The sequence below is a fragment of the Rhinopithecus bieti genome, unplaced genomic scaffold (assembly GCF_001698545.2).
Source record: "Rhinopithecus bieti isolate Rb0 unplaced genomic scaffold, ASM169854v2 scaffold_55189, whole genome shotgun sequence".
NCBI lineage: Eukaryota > Metazoa > Chordata > Mammalia > Primates > Cercopithecidae > Rhinopithecus > Rhinopithecus bieti.
Genome location: NW_016821812.1, coordinates 746,386 through 769,076, shown reverse-complemented (window position 1 = coordinate 769,076; position 22,691 = coordinate 746,386). Strand labels below are relative to the sequence as shown.

Sequence of the window (22,691 nt, the reverse complement as noted above, 5' to 3'; positions counted from 1 at the left end):
AAAAAAAAAAAAAACCCAAAAAAAAAAAAAAAAAAAAAAAAAAAAAAAGAAAGAAAGAAAAAAAAAAAAAAAGTGGCTACACTCAACAACAGATTTTCAATGTAAATGAAACAGCTTTCTATTGGAAGAAGATGCCATCTAAGACTTCCATAACTAGAGAAGAGAAGTGAATGCCTGACTTCAAAGCTTAAAAGGACAGGCTGACTCTCTTGTTAGGGGCTAATTCAGCTGGTGACCTTAAATGGAAGCCAATGCTCATTTACCATTCCAAAAATCCTAGGGCCCTTAAGAATGATGCTAAATCTACTCTGCCTGTGCCCTAGAAATAGAACAACAGAGCCTGGATGGCAGCACTTCTGTTTACAGCATGGTTAACTGCATATTTTAAGCCACCTTTTGAGACCTACTGCTTAGACAAAAAGATCCTTTCAAAATATTACTGCTTTTTGGCGATGCACCTGGTCACCTGAGAGCTCTGATGGAGATGTACACGGAGTTGAATGTTGTTTTCATGCCTGCTAACACAACATCGATTCTGCAGCTTGTGGATCAAAGAGCAATTTCAACTTTCAGTTTTACTATTTAAGAAATACATTTTGTGAAGCTACACCTGCCATGTATAGTGATTCCTCTGATTAGTGTGAGTAGAGCAAATTGCAAACCTTCTGGAAAGGATTCATCATTCTGGATGCCTTTAAGAACATTAGTGATTCATGGGAGGAAGTCAAACTATCAATATTAACAGGAGTTTGAGAGAAGCTGATTCCCACCCTCATGGATGACTTTGAGGGGTTCCAGACTTTAGTGGGGGAAGTAACTGCAGGTATGGTGGAAATAGCAAGAGAGCTAGAATTAGAAGTGGAGCCTGAAGATGTGACTGCATTACTGCAACCTCATGATAAAGCTTGAATGAATGAGGTGCTGTTTTTTACGGATGAGCAAACAAAGTGATTTCTTCATCTTTCTGGGGATGATGATGTGAACACTGTTGAAATGACAACAAAGGATTTAGAATATTCCATAAACTTAGTCTACAAAGCAGTGGCAGAGTTTGAGAGGATTAACTCCAATTTTGAAAGAAGTTCTATTGTGGGTGAACTGCTATCAAACAGTATTGCATGCTACAGAGAAATCATGAAAAGAAGTCAATTCATGTGACAACTTCATTGTTGTCTTATTTTAAGAAATTGCCACTGCCATTCCAGCCTTCAGCAACCATCACCCTGATCAGTCAGCAGCCCTCCATATTGAGGCAAGACCCTCCAGTGGCAAAAAGATTGTGATTTGATGAAGGCCCAGAAGATTGTTAGCAATTTTTTAACAATAAAGTATTTTTAAATTCAGGTATGTGGAATTTCTGACATAATGCTATTGCACACTTAATAGACTACAGTATATTGTGAACATAATTTCCCTTTGCACTGGGACACAAAAGAATTTTTGTGACTCACTTTATTGTAACGCTGGCTTCATTGCAGTGGCCTAGAACCAAACCCACAATATCTCTAAGATTTGCTTGTATATATAACTAGGAATAATATAACCACACATGTACAGTACATATTGTTTTATAAGTGAGGTATATAGATTCTTTTGTGTGTGACAGTGCATTTTATGGGTGTCACCTCTTTGAACGAGAGACTCAGAAAGTTAGAACTCAAAGGAATCTTAAAGATCATGTGGCTCAATCTCTTTATTTTATAAATAAATAAACTGACATTCAATGTAAAGAGGTGACTTATCCAAAGTCATTTGGTCAACTAGTAGCAGCACTGAGACTAAAACCAGCCTCTTTTTAATCTCCCTATCAGGATCAGGTCCTCTATACCATTTCCAAAGTCAGGTAATTCACTCATTTTGTCAACTAAATCTGTTGTCTTTCCATCAAGACAGCATGTTGGTGAATGTTAATCTCTCCACATTGTTATAATTATCTGACCTTCTAGGCCATCGAAAACTTTGCCTTGACCTTGAAGACCACTGCCCAGATGCTGCAGACGTTTGGGGCCTGCCTGGCCACAACAGAGCTGCCCAGAAGCATGCTATCCACCGAAGACCTTCTCATGTCCCACACAAGGCAACGGGACAAGCTGCAGGTGAGCGGTCAGTGGCCTTTCAGAGGCTAGCGTCTGTGCCAGCAGGTATACCTGCCTCTTGGAGAGAGCTGGGAGCCAAATTAACAGTTAAGCCCTCATTTTCCTTCTTCTTTAGTGACTTGGAAGCCATTGATCATCTTAAACCTTCCAGACAGGCAGTTTGTAATGAAAGAAGTCTCTTGAGACTGAGTGGTGAGTGAAGGATGGTGGGAAGCAGCACAGAGAAGGGCTTTTCCAGCTTTGTCTGGGTGAGCTGAGGCATGTGAGCACCCTTTCAAGGGTTGCACTCCTGTGATCCTGCTCAGGACAGAGCAAGACAGAACATGCTGAAATTGCAGGGGATAGGGGCTGGCTTTTGAAATATAAGCTTTCCAGCAGTGGTTGTAAAGTTTTGGGGCAGACTAATAAGCTGACTTACTGCCTCACTTTCTCAGAAGTGTGTCTTTTTATTTGGGGATGAATTTGAGAAAAAGGACTATGGAAGGTGCCCTGACCTGGGTTGAAGGAGAGGCACCTATTAAATGATTCATAAAAGCACGTCAGAACCTGCTGAGGAAAGGGAGCTTGGCAGGTTCTTTTAGTCATGTAATACAGAGAAATCTTCCTGGGGCTTCTCCCTGGATGAGTGTTGGCACCTTTCTACCTTGAGAAGCACAGACCAATCCCATTATTTCACAGAAGCCCAGTTTTCAATAGGGCAGCAAAATGAGGATTGGACGGTCAGTGTATGTGTCTTGGCCTCATGGAACTTGGGAAGAGTTGAACTATTGTATCTGTGACCAAAAATTTGCAAAAACACTTTGCTAGATGGTTGATTTGTTCATTTATTCAACATTTATTGAGCACCCACCACTACTTGCCAGGAAAACCAAAAAGGCAACCTCAGCGAACACATAGTCTAGTTAAGAGAGTCTCAGAGTCTAGTAATTGAGGCAAATTAATGTTTCCATGTGCCAGGGAACACTGTTAAATTCGGTCTTTAAGGAAGTTGTTATTCAAAAAGAGATGACCGGGAGTGGTGGCTCACATCTGTAATCTCAGCACTTTGGGAGGCCAAGGTGGGTGGATCACCTGAGGTCAGGAGTTCGAGACCAGCCTGGCCAACATGGTGAAACCCCGTCTCTACTAAAAACATAAAAATTAGCCAGGCTTGATGGCGGGCACCTGTAATCCCAGCTACTCAGGAGGCTGAGGTGAGCGAATTGCTTGAACCTGGGAGGCAGAGGTTGCAGCGAGCCAAGATCTTGCCACTGCACTCTGTCCTGGGTGACAGAGCGAGACTCCATCTCAAAACAACAACAGCAATGAAAGAGAAAAATATATTCCGAAGATTACTGTAATAATCAAAATGTCTGGACTGGGCTGGGCCCAGTGGCTCACACCTGTAATCCCAGCACTTTGGGAGGCTGAGGTGGGCAGATCACCTGAGCTCAGGAATTCAAGACCAGCCTGGACAACATGGTGAAACTAAAACTCTACTAAAAACACAAAAATTAGCTGGGTTTGGTGGCAGGCGCCTATTATCCCAGCTACTCGGAAGGCTGAGGCAGGAGAATCGCTTGAACCCAGGAGGCATAGGTTTCGGTGAGCCGAGATCATGCCACTCCACTCCAGCCTGGGTGACAGAGTGATACTCTGTCTCAAAAAACAAACAGACAAACAAACAAAAAACAAAACAAACCAAAATCTGGACCGAAATTGTAAAATCCTGATGACATCCTGAAAATTTTCCCTGAAAATGCCTCTGAGAAGCTTGGCCTTTGCTTTTCCAAACCTACTGGCTTAAGTTCACATGATTCTTAGGAGGTGCGAGTTGCAGAAAGCAGGACCTAGGTGCCTCTGTGAAGTGTGCTAGGAAGGAGTTTGCAGTTGCACAGGCCCTAAGGTAGTTCCTGACCAAAAGGAGTCTGCAGAGTGGTCCTGTTGATACAAAGGGGTGTCATGGGAAGGATGCCCAGTGCAGCAAGGACTGTGAAACTGAGCTCTGTGCCTAGGGCTCATGAGCACAGTGTGTTCTTTGCCTCCATCCCTGAAGGGTGTGGAGAGGTTGAAGAGCAGAATCACCAGGATGACAATGTGATCAGTCAGGAAGGTCTCTGGAGAAAAGGTTAAAACATTTGGATTTGAGATAAGGACACATTACTAGGGGTGAAAACCAGCCAGTCAGGTTTTGCTGTATGTGCTGGTGGCAAGGCAGAGGGGTGGGGACAGGGAAGGCAGATGAGTGGGTGTTCTATATTTCTCTACACAGGCAAAGAGTTCTGCAGAGGTAAACAGGTGGGAAAGAACCAGTTTCCAGGATGGAGTAAGAGGATTTCCTTATGCATGCTAACCAGCTGTTCTCAGAATTACAACAGGCAGCTCTGAGCAAACGAGGCTAAGACTTCTCTCAGGTTATGGGGTGGAGTAACCTTGGAGGCCACATAGTTAGAAGTATTATTTGACATTTATACTCTATTATATTAATTTGGTTAAACACCCCCTACCCAAGCTGTAAGCCAAGTGAAAGGAAATTAGAAGGTTCCATTTAATTGACCTTTTAGTAAAAGAAATGCTTGCATTTATATTCCATGCTACCCTAAAATCATGGTGAAGACCTGAAATTATTTTAAGACAAAATTCTGAAAGCAATTTAATTTGTCCAAGTGTTTACCTCGATTAAGAATATTAAGTGAATTTGGATTTAAAATATTATTATCTTTATTTTACCAAGTAATATTAATTAACAGCCTTTAAAAGACAACACGGGCTGGGCACAGTGGCTCAAGCCTATAATTCCAGCACTTTGGGAGGCCGAGTGGGGGTGGATCACCTGAGATCAGGAGTTTGAGACCAACCTTGCTAACATGGTGAATCCCTGTCTGTACTAAAAATACAAAAATTAGCCGGGCATGGTGGCTGGCGCCTGTAATCCCAGCTACTTGGGAGGGTAAGGCAGGAGGATCACTTGAACTCGGGAGGCAGAGGTTGCGGTGAGCCAAAATCACTCCATTACACTCCAGCCTAGGCAACAAGAGTGAAACTCCGTCTCAAAAACAAAACAAAACAAAACAAAACAAAACAAAAAATCAAAAAACCAAACCAACAAAAAATACAGATAATTTCTTAAGGCCTTTTTGTGATTACTGATTATTGTCCCAATTCAAATTTGATTCCTTATCTTGTAGCTTAGAAGCACGAATACCAAAATCATTAAACTAGAGTTACATTTTTCCTCTTTCTCATCCAAAAATGACTTAAAGAGAGAAATGGTTTATATTAGAAAAAAAGAGGTACTGGCCGGGCACGGTGGGTCACACCTGTAATACCAGCACTTTGGGAGGCCAAGGCGGGTGGATCACGTGAGGTCAAGAGTTTGAGACCAGCCTGACCAACATGGAGAAACCCCATCTCTACTAAAAATACAAAATTACCCGGGCATGGTGGCGCATGCCTGTAATCCCAGCTACTCGGGAGGCTGAGGCAGGAGAATCACTTGAACCTGGGAGGCGGAGGTTGCAGTGAGCCGAGCTCACACCATTGCACTCCAGCCTGGGCAACAAGAGTGAAATTCCATCTCAAAAAAGAAAAAGAAAGAAAAGAAAAAAAGAGATACTGTTTAAACTTGTATTAATAACTTAGTAGTTTTGTGGTTATTTATGCATATTTTATTTTACCCTTACTGGTCTTTTACCTACCTTTTAATCAAAGATTCTATATGTCATTAAATAATTTCTTTTCCAGCTAGAAAAGTGAAAAACTATTGTAAGATCCATTCTTCAGTACAGTGAACTTTTATAGCTATTTAAATATAGCTAAATATAGTTGTAGCATGTGATTTACCGTTTTCTCCCAGCCTGGAGAGTGTTTTTTCCTAAACAGCTAGCACAGCTTAGGGGATTTGGCTTGATTTCTTGAATTCCTTTCTCCTGGGATCTTTGAGAGATATCTTAGGTATATGCGTCTGGTCGCCTCTACAATCAAACAGAATAGGAGAGCCACTGAGTTGGAGAGGTTTTCAGTCTCACTTGCTGTTTCTCTAGGGAGTTGTTACTATTTTGTTCAAAGTAGTCTTCCAGTAGAACCTCTTTTCTTTTGGCTCTTCAGTATATCAAGCCAATCAGTTCACACAGAAAAAAATCTCAAAACATCCACAGTGGAACAATCATATCAAACTTTTAAGCAAACTGATGACTTTAAAAAAGGCTCTTCCCCAGAAACATAAATTCTTTCCCCCAGCCTGAGCCACAGTTTGGGCCTTAATCTGTTCTTACAATCAAAGAGTGCTCCCGACTTCAGTAAGTTCTATTTTCTGTCCAATCAAATCGTGGGCACCTTAGGCTTCATACTAAATTTGAAACCTTATTTTCGCTGTGATTTCTCTCTCATCTGAGGGACAGAAAGGAAGAGCAAGTCTTGTAAACACAAGCAGCTTTAGCCTTCCCTGGGAGAGCTGAGCTCCGGATGAATGAGACAAGCAGACAGGACTCAGCTACCCATCGTTTCTGCTGTGTGCCTTTCCACCCATCAAGGAGAGTCCGAGCAAGTGCTCAGAGCGCATGCACAACGGCACCTCCACCTCGTCTGCCAATTGGATCCTGTTCCAAGGTGGTGGTGGGGCTCCCATTTTCTGAGGAAAGGGAACTTTGGTAGGCAATGAGCTATCTCTCAGTTTACAAGCAGTCCTCACTCTGCAGGACCCTGTCAGCAGGACCCTGTCAGCACAGGGAAAAAGAGACTCTACAAAAGGGAGCATGAACTTAAACACATGTTCTGGAAGACAGTGCCCTGAGTTCCTCCTCCAGCCTGAGTGCAGGCAGTAAAAAAATTAAATACCCAAAAATGTTATTTTCTTTCCATGGAAGCTGAAACTCCAGTTTTAGGCTGAGCAACTTCCCCTTACCCTTTCTAAGTACCATAGTTGCTCCATCTTTCCATCTGTGTTCATGACAGATTTTTGTAAACCTACTCAAGTTGACCATGTGGTTGAATCCCAAAGCAGTCACTAGGTCACAATTTTTGCTTATATCCTTTTTAAACAGTGTAAAGGTGATATACAGTGTGTGGCATCACTTGTGAAGATTCACCTTCCCTGTCTCACACACTTTCTTCATGCTCTGCCATACTTCGGGTGTATCCCTCTTCCCAGCTTCCCCCTCCAGTGTCTCCTTCTGCCATACCAATATGGCGCTTCTCCTTTAGCCTCTCTACCTTTCTTCCCAACTCTTCATTACATATGAATGTGTGTGTGTGTGTGTGTGTGTGTGTGTGTGTGTGTGTGTGTGTGTTGCTGGAAGCTCAGCAGCAGTTAAGGAAATGAGTGGGAAAAGCCACGACCCTCTTTAGTGGGTGGGATGAGAGAATGGCTAAGACACTGACTCAGGAGTACATTTTTTCCATCATATCTAATTTGTCTTTATCCATCTGCAACCTGACTTCTTTTAGGCTGTTATTAATTTATCCAACCTACAAATATTTAATGAGCATTGATGAGATAAGAAATGAGGACTGACACATGAGAATGGAAAAGAAGAGATATGCCTGATTCCCAGGCAAGAGTGCCAGCCACGTGGCTAATATGGGGCACTATTTGGAGTGGGCAGAGCCAGAGGACGTGTCCAAAGAACCCTGAAGGGCTAGCTCACAGAAGCCAAGTCCAGCATCAGCCAGATCCAGGGCCAGGTTTGAGGATGGGTATGGCCATATAACCCTTCCAGGGGAAATTCTGGAGTAGGATGGGATACAACAAAGGTATGAGCTTGAGAGGGTCCAGGACTTCTGTGTGATCAGAGTGGGGAAGTCTAAAACTTCCCACAGGGAATGAGCTCTAGGCTGTGTGAAGACCACAGAGGTGGCTGGGCCTAGAGGAAGTGACTCGGTGTTTATGTGTGCAGAGGTGATCTCTTGGTTTGTTTTAGAACTATGGGCCTGTTCTACTGCTCAAGGGCATACCAAACCAGCCTCCTCTGACCCAGGAATCAAACCCATAATTCCCAAGCACAAAATTCTAGGTCAGGCTCTGCCACTTTTGTTTTGCAGCCCGGGCTTTCTTTATGGGTAAGACTCAGGGCAATGAGAGATGACCTGCACTGTCCAAAGAAAGGACTACAGCTATTGGCTGAAGGAAGTAGCCTTCCACAACTGCATAGCACTAAGTCTCTGTGTTAAAAAAGCAGAATGGGGGGGTTGGCTTGGAAGTACGAATCTTTCCATGTTAAACTGAAATTGCTGCCCATATCTGCCAAACTTAAATAATTAAACAAGGCCACAGTTGGTTGGCAGGTGGAGGGAGAGGCAGGTGTTTATTGATGAGACCAACCGAAGTATTTTTATGATCAACTAGCAGTTATTATGTTATTATTGCTCGGTAGTTTCTAGCATTCAACATTCAATATCTACCATTTTCTTGTTTCTGGTCACTGTCTTGGATTAAAACTAGGTTGTATTAACTAGTTTTGCTTTTAATTTACAACAGTAGCTTGAGATATACAAAAAGCAGATGTTGATTTTGAAGAGGAAAAATATACTTTTTTTGGTGTATACCCTTTCAGATATTTTGAATTTTGTATCATGTCGGTGTGTTACCTATCAAGGATAAGTTAATTGATTAATTTTAAAGCTGCATCTTGACTTCATCAGCATTTAATTTCCTAAATGAAAAATGTACTGATCTACCTCTTCACCCCAATTCTACCAAGAATTTGTTTTTTCTAATTCCTTCTAAGAGAGACTACTTTTATTTTCTAGGATGAGCTGAAATTACTTGGAAAGCAGGGGGCCACATTGCTGTCGTGCATCCAAGAACCAGCCACCAAATGTCCCAACAGCACACTCAATCTCAATCAACTTGAGAATGTAACTACCATGGAAAGGTGAGTGAGTGAGGTGGAATCTGCCTTTTCAGGAGAGAATATATAGACCTAGATGTTCTGGAGCAACCAAGAATAGATTGGAACAGCCAATATTGGGTCTTGGTGGGGCCAAGGAAGAAGAAGAAGAATATTTGAGACAACAAAGGAAAAAAGATCACGTCCATCTGGCATCCACGTACAGAGATCTTTTTATGAGCATTCCATTCCCCGCTCTTCAGTGTCTATGACATGCTCCCACCGTAGGATTTTGAGGGAGAGGGTAGTATTTATTGGGCTTCATTTCCAAATAACAGTTTGGCTTGGAGCTGTGCTTTATATTCGTGTGTCTCAGGTAGAAAGAAAGAAGGCATGAAGGTAAGATCAGCTGGAGCACATTCTAAAGCACAGCAGCTGCATCTGAAGTGAAGTTGCTGCCTGCACTGTGGGTGTCCTGATTGGAAAATGAAAGGTGCAAAGCCCGCTGAGCCAGAAGAAAGGCATAGGTGACACATGCTTTCATAATAAGGAGATGGTCGCAATTGATACCACTGACCGAAGACACAGGTGTTCTACCCATAGGCCTCTATGGATGCCTGTGGAAATGAATGCTAACCTAACACCACTTTCTTATTCTTTCTTGAAAGGTTATTAATTCAACTGGATGAAACAGAAAAAGCCTTTAGTCAGTTTTGGTCCAGTCATCATTTGAAGCTTAACCAGTGCCTACAACTACAGCATTTTGAGCACGATTTTTGTAAGGTATTCTTTTCTTGTTTAATATAACTTTCTTTTCTGCTACCGGGACTTCTGGTTTTCTCTCCCTCCTCACTCTTTGGTATGGGGTTTCCCTCTTTTCCCTAATCCAGCTTTCTCCTTATCTCCTTGCTTCTTTACAGACCACCCCCTCCAACCCCCTTCTCACTTTTTCAGTAGAGTAAAGGTGTTCTAGAATCCCATTTTCCTGTTGCAGTACATGGCATTTCAGCGATAGTTTATCTTGCTTTTTTTTGAAACAGGGTCTTATTCTGTCACTCCGGCCAGAGTGCAGTGGTGCAACCATGGCTCACTGCAGCTTTGATCTTCTGGGCTCAAGCTATCCTCCCACCTCAGCCTCCCAAGTAGCTGGAACTACAGACAATGCCCCACCATCACACTAGATAATTTTTTTTTTTTTCTCACTCTGTTGCCCAGGCTGGCGTGCAGTGGTGCAATCTCAGCTCACTGTAACCTCCGCCTCCCTGGTTCAAGGGATTCTCCTGCCTCAGCCTCCCGAGTAGCTGGGACTACAGGTGCCCACCACCACACTCAGCTAATTTTTGTATTTTTAGGAGAGACGGGGTTTCACCATGTTAGCCATGATGGTCTTGATCTCCTGACCTCTGTGATCTGCCCGCCTCAGCCTCCCAAAGTGCTGGGATTATAGGCATGAGCCACCGCACCCAGCCCAGATAATTTTTTAATATTTTTGCAGAGACGAGGTCTCCCTATGTTGCCCAGGCTGGTCTCAAACTTCTAAGCACAAATAATCTTCCGCCTCAGCCTCCCGAAGTGCTGGGATTATAGGCATGAGCCACTGGACCCAGCTATCTTCCTTTTTGATTGATAATCGGTTGACTATAGTTCTAATAGTTCAACTACAGGTGAATTCTGCACCCCCAGCTTAATTTGAAAGTTAGTGAGCTGCAAAAAAAAGTTTTTAACATATATAGATATATACAAGTCTTGAATCCTCTTTGGAATTTTGAGTTTTCTTGAAGCATAACAAACCTATACCTTCAGGTGAGTGAGTGTTGGTTTACTTCTGGACTGTTCTAATGTTTCTTGTAGGCTAAGTTTACCCTGGATAATTTGCTGGAAGAACAAGCAGAGTTTACAGGCATTGGAGACAGCGTGATGCACGTGGAGCAGCTTCTTAAGGAACACAAAAAACTGGAGGAAAAAAGCCAGGTTTGCTTTCTGACATTTTTGTGTACTGGGAAGGAGGTTGCTGTGGACGGTGATGGATCATGTCCAGTCATTGCTATTGGAAGGCTGCTAAAGGACACAGGAATGCCCAGTCCTGCCCTTCAGTCACCCCAGGATCCCAAGGAGAGTTGCACATTAACAACTGCTATGAATGATACAGGCAGCACAGAGTCCTATTAAAGCCACTGAACATATAGTTGCGGTTGGACGCTCAGGTGGGGTGAGGACTCTGGACCAGCCCTGCCCTCTTACGTGGTCAGCAACCAAGTGGGAGAAGGTCACAGCAGGTTCATCACTCACCAGAACAATTATCTCAGAGTCTCACCAATCAGCTTGAGCTCCTCCCTGGAGCCTGGACTAGGGGGCTGGGGGTTGTGGGGTTGGTAGTAGATGGGAAACTTTCAAAGGGGAAACCAGGAAAAAAAAATGACTAGTTTTATACCTGGAGCAGGACAGTTAGATGGGGGAAACTGGTCCACATTAGTTCCATTGCTACACAGAATTGGCAAAGCTTTCTCCTTTCTCATGTCCCAGGAGTTGTAAATATGAAACTTGTAAAAGAATTTTACAATCCCATACTGGAATTAAACAGTGTCCCAGATCTGCACACAAGTCAGCATTTAGAAGTGATTACATTTTAAGTATTTACAAATTTGTTTTATTACAAATGAAGAAAGCAGAGTCATCTCTTTCCATACAAGTTCCTTTCTGCTTGTTTAAAATTAGGTTCTTTATATTTTTGGGTCTTGGGAACCAAGTCCCCTATGGTTAGCGCTTCCTTTCTTAGCTAATCTGGAGGCATGTTTCTCAGATGGCAATTTTGCAGTACTAGAGATGTGCCAAAGTGTGAGCCTCTGGCCAGCAGCACAGATGTCACCTGAGTAAGCGCTAATTAGAAATATAAAATCTCAGACCCCACCCTGGAATTGGAATCTGCATTTTAAGAAGATCCCCAGGTGATTGACTTGTACATTACAGTTGGAGACACACACCCCTAAAGGATACAAAACAAAGTATACTAAGGCCGCACTGACTCTAAGAGCTGTCGGTTGTAGATTCTGAGCTGCAGGTGCTTGTGCATATGCATGAACACACAAACCCACCTGTGTGTCCAGATCCCCATTCAGGAATCCCTTCCCTCCCTAGCGAGTGCTCTTTCTCTTACCAGTGACCATTTGTCAGATAGACTAGTGCCAAAGACACATGAGTCATCAGGAACATTTCTCAAACAACGGAAAAGGTGAATTTCATATCTATGATGACTGTATGTCTTAGATTCTTCAGGACAGCCCCAATCTTATAACATTTTAGTTTTTTCAAAAGAATTTTTTACTGAATATAGGCACTATATTTTTTGCTTATTCATATATTAAGAAAAAGTGCCTCATCAATAAAAATGCCTTCGTATATATATGAAAGTGACTACTGACCTATCCGGAGGGTTATTTATTCATCAACAGATATTCCTTATCCTAGGTTCCATGGATGCAGCGGTGAGCCAGACAGTCCAGACTCTGCCCTCATGGAGCTTACGTTCTACTGGAGAGAGACGGTTCACTAAAAAGCAATCAAATTAATAATAACATCAGATAGTAACAAGTGATATAAAAAAGAAAACAAAATATAATAGAAAGTGACTGGGGATGCTACTTTAGCTAGCATGGTCTGGAAAGGCCTGAGAAGACGACCTTTGATCTGAGATCTGTTCGGTCTGTGTAATCATGCAAAGACTTAGGGAGTTGCGGGTGCAAAGGTCTTAAAGTGGGAATGAGCTTGGTGAGTTCAAGGAACATTGCTAGAGCAGGTGGGCCAGGAGGAAATGAGGGGACAGAGATGAGCAGAGGCCAGGTGGTCCTGTTGCACCCTGAGATCTTTTGTGAGGATTTGAATTTTATTCTCAGTGGAACAGAAAGCCCTTGGAAGGCGCTCTGGACTGTGTTTTGAATAGTGGTGATGGATCTGCATGATTGCATTACATTCTGTCTTCTGCCCACCTCCTTGAACTTGTGGTTGTTGGTATATGCTTCAAAAGTTGCTGACCTGAGCTAGGGATGAAACCTATGGTTATGGAACACAGGAATGCTCTGTGAACCCATGACCCACCTTTCATGGGCAACATTCTGGAAGCAACTAGACTAGCTCACTGTGGATGACCCGTGACTTGCAGGATTTGCAGACCTGTCACATCCTGTGACTTGCAGATCTTGTTTCTAAACTTGCTTCCTGAAGGATGCAGTATACCTGTGTCTCTGCCTTTGGGTCAGTCAAACAAAGCTGTCTCACCATAACTGAGATCGTTTTCAATATATCTTCCCTCAGACTTCTCAGAGGCATGGCTTCTTCAGATGATTAGGGTTTGGCTAATCTTTCCATTTGTCCTTTAAAGTGTTAAAGGAACAAGACTGTGTCTGGCCACAATCTGACAAATATCTGCTTGGGGTTTGTCCTTTCCTCGGCACCAAGGGGCCAACTCCCTCCCAGCACAGCAGCACACTGGCTCTGGGGTGTTGCCAGCTTCCTTATTCCACACGGTGACATCATCCTCACAAGTAACCTCAGAGTCAGCTCACTAATCAGGCTCCTGTCGCATGCTGATTCAGCCTGTTCTTTATCTTGTTCTAGTTTGAGGGTTTAGCAGTCTTTTGAATGCTCCTTCCTGATTCTGAAAAACAGTAGTTTAAACCATTTATAGAAGGTCTTCTATAAAAGCAGAATTTGCAGCCAGATTTTGACTGTGGGAGCATACTGAGACCCTTGCTGAGGGGCCAGCAGGGAACACACCAGGATAGGGTGTTCCCCTATCCTGGATAGGAACCACCAGATTTCAGCCTTGACCTCTCCCTATAAGGGTGCTGTGTCTAAGAAGGCATGGAACTCAGGCCATTAACATCTAAGGATGTCATCTAGTTGGAGGGTCATGGCTTTGTGTACGTGTGTGAGATTTTCAACCACACACAGAAGTGGATAGATTGGCACAATGAACTCCAAGTGTCCATCATTCAATTTCAACAGCCATTAACTTTCTGCCTTTCTTGTTTCATCTGGCCCACCTCCCCATACACACACTCCATCCCTATGGATCATCTGTGGGTTTGTTCTAGATTCCCTGATAGAGTAAGATCACTCGCTTTCTTGCCATTTTCTTCCCTAGTAGGCACTCTCATCTCTCATCTGTTATACCAGTAGAGTCCTCGGAGGGGGAATAAACTGTTATTTCAATAAAGATTTCTGAATCGCAACTTCTAAGCTGCAACTTGACTATCCAGCCTTCTGGAATTTTCAGCATCTGAAAGATCCCAGATGGGCTTGTGATCAGAGTACCGGATTTTAGCCATTTTTCCCTCATGCTTTCTTTATTACTTTGGAGATTTTGATGACTATTTATCTTGAGCAGGAGGTATATAAACTAAAAATATAAGCTTCAATTTGGAGGTTTCACTGTAAATTTCTTTGCAGGCACCAGGAGGATTTCATAGCACATGTGGAGAGGCCAGGTGGTTGGAAGGTGACGAGAACACAGGCTTTGGAGTCAGATAGGGATGGATTAAAATCTTGGCTCTAACAAGTACCAGTTATATGACCCTAGTCACATTTCTTAGCCTTTCTGAATATGGTCCCCCTCATCTGTAAAGCAGAGATAATAATTCCTACCTCACAGAGACCCTGTGAAGATTAAATGAGTTAGATGCATGGTAGGGACTTCATGTGGTCGGCCTGCAATGTGGTCAGTGGTCAGTGGTCAGTGGTCAGTGGTCAATATTCAGTGGTCAATATTCAGTGGTCAATATTCAGTGGTCAATATTCAGTGGTCAAAAACTATTGTTGTCCTTTCAATTCTGTAATAGTGACTTTCTAGCCATATGGTGGCTGAATCCGGGTTGCTCCTTAGTTGCCCTTTTCGTTTTGAGACGGAATTTCACTCTTGCCGTCCAGGCTGGAGTGCAGTGGCACAATCTCGGCTCACTGCAACCTCCGCCTCCCAGGTTCAAGCGATTCTCCTGCCTCAGCCTCCTGAGTAGCTGGGATTACAGGTGCCCACCACCATGCCCGGCTAATTTTTGTATTTTTAGTAGAGATGAGGTTTCACCATGTTGGTAAGGCTGGTCTCTAACTCCTGACCTTGTGATCCACCGGCCTTGGCTTCCCAAAGTGCTGGGATTACAGGCGTGACCCACCGCGCCCAGCCTCCTCAGTTGCCTTTATGGGTGTTTTTCCCTAGACACATTTGGACCTGTTACTCACATCTTTCCTCTAACATCTCAAATGTCTTCTGGACAGTTCTGAAGGGTGAAATACTATATGCCAAGGGAAGGGCAGGCTCTGATCACCACAGGGCGATTTGGAAGTATCCTGTGGTGAATTTCCCTGGACCCAGAAAATTCTGCCCTGTTCTTAATAAATTAGGCAGCTGGACTTAAAAAAAAAAATGTCAACAGAGACTTTCTTGCCAAGTCTCATGTTTCTATATTTGACTAAAGTCAGACAAGTTCGAGCAACCAAATGAGGTCTCTAAGCTTAGCCAGAATAAGTGCAGCCATTTTTCTCTGTGTATGTTGCTCTGAGCCAGACTGGAGCCAGACTGCCTGGGTTTGAAGCCTGGCTCTTCTCTTTCCTACCTGGGTCACCTTGGGCCATTGTGCCTCCGCTTCCCTTTGGTAAAACAGTACCTGTATCAAAGGTTTTGTTGTGAAGAGTTAAAGAAATAAGCAAATGTAAAGCATTCAGAATGGTGCCTGGCACGTAGTAAGCTCTCAGTAGATGTCAGCTGTTGTTATTAATATTACAGAGGTAGAGGGTTAAATTCTGTGCTATGGAACATGTCCTAGGTTCAGTCTGCAGTAGCTGAGCAGTGCTAGTAAAGGTCTGTCATTCATTTGACATTTATTCTGCAAATATTTATTCATCTCCTACCATGCCAGGTACTGTTTAAGTTCTGAGGACACAGCAGTGAACCAAAGAGTCAAAAATCACTGCCCAGGGAATGAGTATTGCAATCATCTTGTAACCAGTATACCTGGGCCTTTGCTGTTTAGAACAAGTGCTCTGGGTATTTTCGCCTCAGTCCTTTTAACTAGCCACTATTTGATTTGTGTCACTCGTTTCTATACCAGTACTCCTCTTTGTTTTGTGCAGCATTTATTTGTAAGTACCTCAGATGCACCATGCCCTGTTTTCAGTTGAATAAGAGCTGGTTCTGGACCACAGGGGTCTGTGGCATAGTGCAGGCAGCAGATAAGTGGTCACAACATAATGAAGCGGGTGCTCTGACCAAGAGAAGCACAGAGAAAGTTTTCTGGAGAAGGTGAAGTCTGAAATGTAATTTAGATTGAGCTGGCCCCAGAGGAGTATGGGTGTGGTAGAGGATGGGTGAGGGGGAGTAGGGAAGGATGGGCTTTCTAGGCAGACAGCAGGTGGAGAAGGGATGGAGGCCTAAAGCTGCCTGAATATTTGGAGAACAACAAATGGATAATGAGTATGGCTGCAGCAGAGAATGGAGTTGAGGAAGTGGAGGAGGACTTGGTAAGAGGCACACCCAGGTATGAGCTAGATAACGAAAGGCCCTGTGTGCATTGCTCAAGAGTTTAAGCTTGCTCCTGAAGACCCTGGGGGCCCAGAAAAAGGCTTGAAGCTTAGGAGCGATGTAGACACAATAAGATGTGTTGGAATCACTGCTTTGTCAGCAGTCTGGAGCATGATTTGAAGGAGAGCCTGAAGAAAAGCAGGGAGACCAGCTGTCCCCATGAGAAACCATGAGGCCTGAGCAGACAGTGACAAGGAGGTGGCAGAGACGGGGTCAGAACTTGAAAGGCATTAAGAAGGCAATGGCCCCTGCAGGGCTTCTTGAATGACTGGGAGGGTAGGAGGAAAGGGGTTTGGAAATTGTTGAAACCATAAACTGGTGCAAGTTAAGAGAGGGGCAAGTTGTCCACACCTGGAGTTACCGTGACTCCTTACGTTACTGTAAACAACTAAAGCAGAGCAGAAAATGATGCACTGGATGCTTAGCATGGCTGACAAGGGGGCTCATGGGCTCTCTACTCCTGGAGACCTTTCGGAATGTGGCAGTCATCTGTGCTGATGCCAAAGTCAAGGTTACCTCACAGAGTTCCAGCCAAGCAGATCACTGCATCATGTAGCTCACTGGCTCATTCATTTAATTTGTTGATCAAATATTTATTGCATGTCTACTAAATGTTCTCATGGAACTTACATTTTGGTGGGAGTGAGTGGAGGAGGGAGGAATTATTTTTTTCTTTTTTTTTCTTTTCTTTTTTTTTTTTTTTTTTTTGAGACAGAGTCTCATTCTGTTACCCAGGCTGGAGTGCAGTGGCACAATCTCGGCTCACTGCAACCTCCGCCTCCCAGGTTCAAGCGATTTTCCTGCCTCAGCCTCCCGAGTAGCTGGGACTACAGGTGCATGCCACCATGCCTGGTTAATTTTTTGTCTTTTTAGTAGAGACAGGGTTTCACCATGTTAGCTAGGATGGTCTCGATCTCCTGACCTCATGATCTGCCCACCCCAGCCTCCCAAAGTGCTGGGATTACAGGCGTGAGCCACCACGCCCAGCCAGGAGGCAAGAATTCTACATTAAAGTAAATAAAGAAAATAGTTTTTAGATAGAGGTGAGTGTTGTTAAAGAATTAAAGTGAGGGAGAGGGCCTAGATGAGCGGGTGAATGGGTTGTAGAGAATGACTTCAGATATATTCGCCGGGGAAGCCCTGTGAGGAGGTGACCCGGGAACTGAGTTCTGCATGACCCAGGGAAGAGCAATCCAGAGAAAGGCCGAGTCAGGAGCTAGGTTGGTGATCAGCTGTAAGCCATATCTCTCAGATGGATTCCTGCAGCAGCCCCTTAACAGGCCTCCCTGCATTTCCTCTTATTCTGGACACCGTACCTGGAGCCTTCCAAAAACATGCTCGAGATCCTCCCTCCGAACCCAGGGACTTTCCTCTCACAATTAGAAAAAGCCAAAGTGCTTACAAGGGCAGCAAGGCCCCCGCCATGGAATGCCCGCTTTCCTCTGGTTACGTCTTCCACTCATTTCCTGCTTGCTCCCTCTGCTGCAGCCATACTGGCCTCCTTCCTGCTACCCAAACTTGTCAAACACGCCTTCACCTCCCAGCCAAGTACTGCGTGGCTTGTCCCTGACTTCAGGTCTCGGCTTGTGTGCAGAGCGCTCCCAAGACCATGCACACATTTCTTCGAAGATTCACTAGGACTCTGCACGTAGCTGTATTAGAGTTACAATCTGTAATGATGAAAAAGTACTAAGCAAAATTAGCAAAGGGGAAAGGCATGCGAGGTGAAGTCTGGAGGAAACCAGGCACAAGCTTCTTAGAATCCTGTCCTGTGGGAGTCTCACAGGACATACTTCGTGCCCCCATCTGTGGGTTGTGACAACATGTGTGAAATGTTGTCTACCAGGGAAGCTCATTAGAGACTCAACGCCCAGAGGTTTTATTGGTGGCTGGTCATGTCGGCAGCTTCTGTCTGGCAAGTACCAAGATTTCAGACTCCCAGAAGAAAAGCAGGTAATCACCATAAACCATACTGTTTGCACAAACAGTTCAGGCATCGTGAGCTATTCACATCAGGGAATGGAGGGAACTTTCCCAAAATCTAAGTTCCTAGATGCCAGCAAAGGGCCAATCTTACAATTGGGTCTTTCTTTCTAAGGCTGTAGTCTCAGGCTTTCTTTTTTCTTTTTTTCTTTTTTTTTGGAGACGGAGCCTAGCTCTGTCGCCCAGGCTGGAGTGCAGTGGCTCAATCTTGGCTCACTGCAACCTCCGCCTCCCAGGTTCAAGCAATTCTCTGCCTCAGCTTCCAGAGTAGCTAGGACTGTAGGCACACGCTGCCATACCTGGCTAATTTTTTGTATTTTAGTAGAGGTGGGGTTTCACTGTGTTGCCCAGGCTGGTCTCGAACTCCTGAACTCAGGCAATCTGCTTCGGCCTCCCAAAGTGCTAGGATTACAGGCATGAGCCACCACACCCAGCCTAATCTCAGCCTTTCTGTGTGAAGTCTTTTCTGCATAGCTTAAGTACTGCTGCTCAGGGAGACCTTCTCACCATCCAATTTAAAATACTAGCTCCAGCACTCCCTGCCCTCCCCATCATCTAATTTTTCTCCATATACTCGTCGCTGTCTAAGATACCATATAATCCACACATGCAATTATTTATTGCCTGTGTCTCCCATTAAAATGTAAGCTTCATTTCATGAGGTGGAGATTTTTGCCTGCTTTCTTTACCAATGAACCCCCAGCACCTATGACAGTGTTTGGCACTTAGTAGGTTCTCAATAATATGAGACGGATGAATGAACAAATGCTTAAAAAAACAGGAAAACTTGGCACGTGTGGTTAGAGTGAAGTGTCATGCAGAAAGAGGTAGGAAATGTGATTGAGCAGACAGGGTCAGTGCAAACAGGGCCCTTACAGGCTTTGGGAAAGGGTTTAGATGAGCATATTTCTTTTTTTTTCTTTCTTTCTTTCTTTCTTTTTTTTTTTTTGAGATGGAGTCTTGCTCTGTCACCCAGGCTGGAGTGCAGTGGCACAATCTCAGCTCACTGTAATCTCCACCTCCCGTGTTCAAGCGATTCTCCTGTCTCAGCCTCCTGAGTAGTTGGGATTACAGACACCTACCACCACGCCCATCTAATTTTTGTGTTTAGTAGAGATAGGGTTTTGCCATGTTGGTCAGGCTGATCTTGAAGTCCTGACCTCAAGTGATCCACCCACCTCGGCCTCCCAAAGTGCTGGCATTACAGGTGTGAGCCACTACACTCAGCCTAGACAAGCATATTTCTTAAGTGTCATGACCACCTTTGAGTTGTCCAAACCCAGTTTTCACCAGTGTCTCAACTTCAGCTCACCCCCCACTCTCCTCAAAGACAAGTGTCAGTTCCTCTTCTTGTTCCTTTAGTTAATAGGGGTATTCAAAATCTCTTATTATGTGCACTCCATGCTTTTCTGCCCTAGAATGTATTGCAATTGTAATAATTTAACAATTTGTGTAATTTAGTTAATATCTTAATTCTCCATTAATCTGAAAATTTTTGGCTTGTCAGCACTATATCCTCAATGTCTAGCCCAGAACTCAACAATAGAATGACTGCTATTGTTTAGAGTATAGACAACTCCGGGCCAGGCTCAACTTCCTGGACCTGGAACCATTCAGAGCTTTCTCAGGTTCTCCAGCCTTCGTCCTGGGTCAGCATCTCCCCAGCCTCCCTCCAGACTTGGAGCACACAGTACCAGGCAGCTCTCAGCCTCACGATGCCCTGACTTCTGATGCCTGGCTGTGCATGTTCACTTTGCAGGAGCCACTGGAAAAGGCCCAGCTGCTGGCACTGGTTGGGGACCAGCTCATCCAAAGCCACCATTATGCAGCAGACACCATCAGGCCCCGGTGTGTGGAGCTCAGGCACCTCTGTGACGATTTCATCAATGAAAACAAGAAAAAATGGAACATTTTAGGAAAGTCCTTAGAGTTTCATAGACAGCTGGACAAGGTGAGCAAAACACAGCCAAGAACGTGATGTCTGCAAGATTTTCTGTGAAGCAGCTTCCATTATACTCGTCCTCCCGTCCTTGTGTGATTGCTGACAGGCTCGAGTGCTTTATGTGAAAAGATGTTCAAGAGGCATTCAAAGTGTGCAGATCCTAGGTTGAAGAGGTACTGAAGGTAAAAAGTGCATTGGCCATCCCACCACATCCCATTAAATTAACTAAAGGCCATTTCTATCTGTGTGGAGCCAGACTTTAAGAGTGTGTTTTGGCCTGGCCCTGTGGGAACACTTCTTGATTCCCTTTCAGGTGTACAGAGAACCAAGCACTATATTTGCAGAGTGCTTCCCTCATATAAAGGCAAAGGTTTTTTATTCTTCTTGGAGAAGCTGAAGTAATAATGACCATTTTATATGCCCTAGCATTTATCAAGCACCTACTCTATTTCTACCAGGAACATAATTATGTCATCTATTTATAATCCTCAAGACAACCTCTGAGGAAGGTATTAATGGCCTCATTGTGCAGAGGCAGAAACTGATACTCTGCTGGTTCTCAAAATGTAGCACACAAGAATACCTAGTGAGCTGTTATATGGCAGATTCCCTTATGCACCAGGGCTGGAGACTCAGCGTCAGTAGGTCTGGAATGCTGCCCAGGAACTAGTATTTTACTAAAGCGCCCAAATGATTCTGGTGCAGGTGGTGCAGGAATGACACCAAGAAACCCTGGGGAACTGACTGCCCAAGACCATACATGGTGCAAACAGGGGAAGCCAGAATTGAAGTCAGACCTGCCAGATTCCACACTGAGGCTTCACAGAATAGACAGCAAGGCTGCATGCCAGGGGCCCACAGGGAGAGGGGTGTGCAGACCCTGGTGCCCTTTGGAGGTGACCTCTAGGGTATGTTCCCAGTCAGCAGGAGCAGTGGTTTCTGGAGTCTTCCCTGTCAGCTGGTCCCGGGCAGCATGTGACTGATGGCAATGAGTCAGCATGCTCCATCCCCACAGCTGTTCCTCTTGCATGCCAGGGGTCACCCACCCGGTTGCTTACCTCATCCCATTGCCAAAGGGATTTTAATGTCAATGAAATACAGTTGTTCCAGAAGCAAGTGGCTCAGAAGGGGCTGGTGCGCAGCCTGCTCTGTGTGCTGAGCTCGCTGCAGGATCAGCTGCTGTTTTGCTAACTCCATTTTTGCTCCAGAGTGGTGTGTGTGTGTGTGTGTGTGTGTGTGTGTGTGCGCACATGGGTATGAGACGGAGAGAGGGAGACAGAGAGAGAGAGAAAGCAAGTAGCCGTAGGAACTCTACGGAAAATCCCAGCCTAATGTTTTTTGCAGATCTAGGCATGATGGGTAAAGAGAAAGTTTTCACAGCATATATCAAAGCATGAGTTCATATTATTGTGGAAATCCAAAAATGTAGGAAGAAAAAGGTTACTCATGTGCGTGTACATATCCTACTACCCCCCACCCCTGCATAATGGTAATTATTAATTCTGAAATATCTTTATTTTTATTATTCTAAATGTAGCACATATTCACTGTGCTACATTCATTTCCCTAGATTATCTAGGGAAAAAAAAATGAGACAAACATTTAAGTTGCCTATCATTTTCCCACTTAGAAAGACAACCGCTTTGGGGTGTTCCATTTTGATCTTTTTTTCTCTGTATAGTTATTTATATTGCTTTTCAGGTCACATGGTAAATGGAAATGCAGAGGTACTGGCACTGGAAGCTTATTTTCATTTAACTCTTCAGGTAGCATAAGGGTCCCCTGTCTTTCTGTTCAGGTGTCTCAGTAGAGTTCAGAAGAGCAAAGAAAATGAGTCTTTTAAAAAATCTGAATAATTAGAATTCATCACCTATCTGACGTCCTCCCAGCATCCAAAATTTTGAGTATTGCTGTGCTGAGTTACAAAGCTTTGCATTCTTGCTTCCTTAGGAAAGACAAATGCCAGTAAATGTAAATAGGGATCGCCTGGGAATCCAAAGAGGAAAGTTGTGTTTTTGTTAAAAGGGACACTCCCTTCTCCCAGGAAATGTAAGGGCAGGGTCTAATGTCTCATTAATCACCCTGTGTTCTCGTAACCAATTTGGATGCAGGTAAACCCCAAAAGCCATTGATTACATTTCTCTATGGTTAGACCAGCCTAAGAGATATGTAGCTCTAAGGCTGGGTGGTGCAGTGCCGCATGCCTGTAATCCCAGCACTTTGGAAGGCTGAGGTGGGAGGATTGCTTGAGCCCAGGAGTTTGAGACCAGCCTGGGCAACACGGCCAAAACCCG

At 44.2% G+C, this 22,691-nt stretch overlaps 1 protein-coding gene across 3 annotated transcripts in view; it reads left to right on the top strand.

Annotated features, from left to right (window-relative positions):
- The window catches only part of MCF2L2 (MCF.2 cell line derived transforming sequence-like 2), a 256,218-nt gene that overhangs the window by 116,999 nt on the left and 116,528 nt on the right, over nucleotides 1-22,691 (top strand). For all 3 annotated transcript variants that reach the window (XM_017860626.1, XM_017860625.1, XM_017860624.1), the window contains exons 7-11: nucleotides 1,947-2,096; nucleotides 8,823-8,947; nucleotides 9,571-9,685; nucleotides 10,754-10,873; nucleotides 20,215-20,406. In XM_017860626.1, the coding sequence (XP_017716115.1) occupies nucleotides 1,947-2,096; nucleotides 8,823-8,947; nucleotides 9,571-9,685; nucleotides 10,754-10,873; nucleotides 20,215-20,406 (702 nt within the window). The remainder of the gene's footprint in view (nucleotides 1-1,946; nucleotides 2,097-8,822; nucleotides 8,948-9,570; nucleotides 9,686-10,753; nucleotides 10,874-20,214; nucleotides 20,407-22,691) is intronic.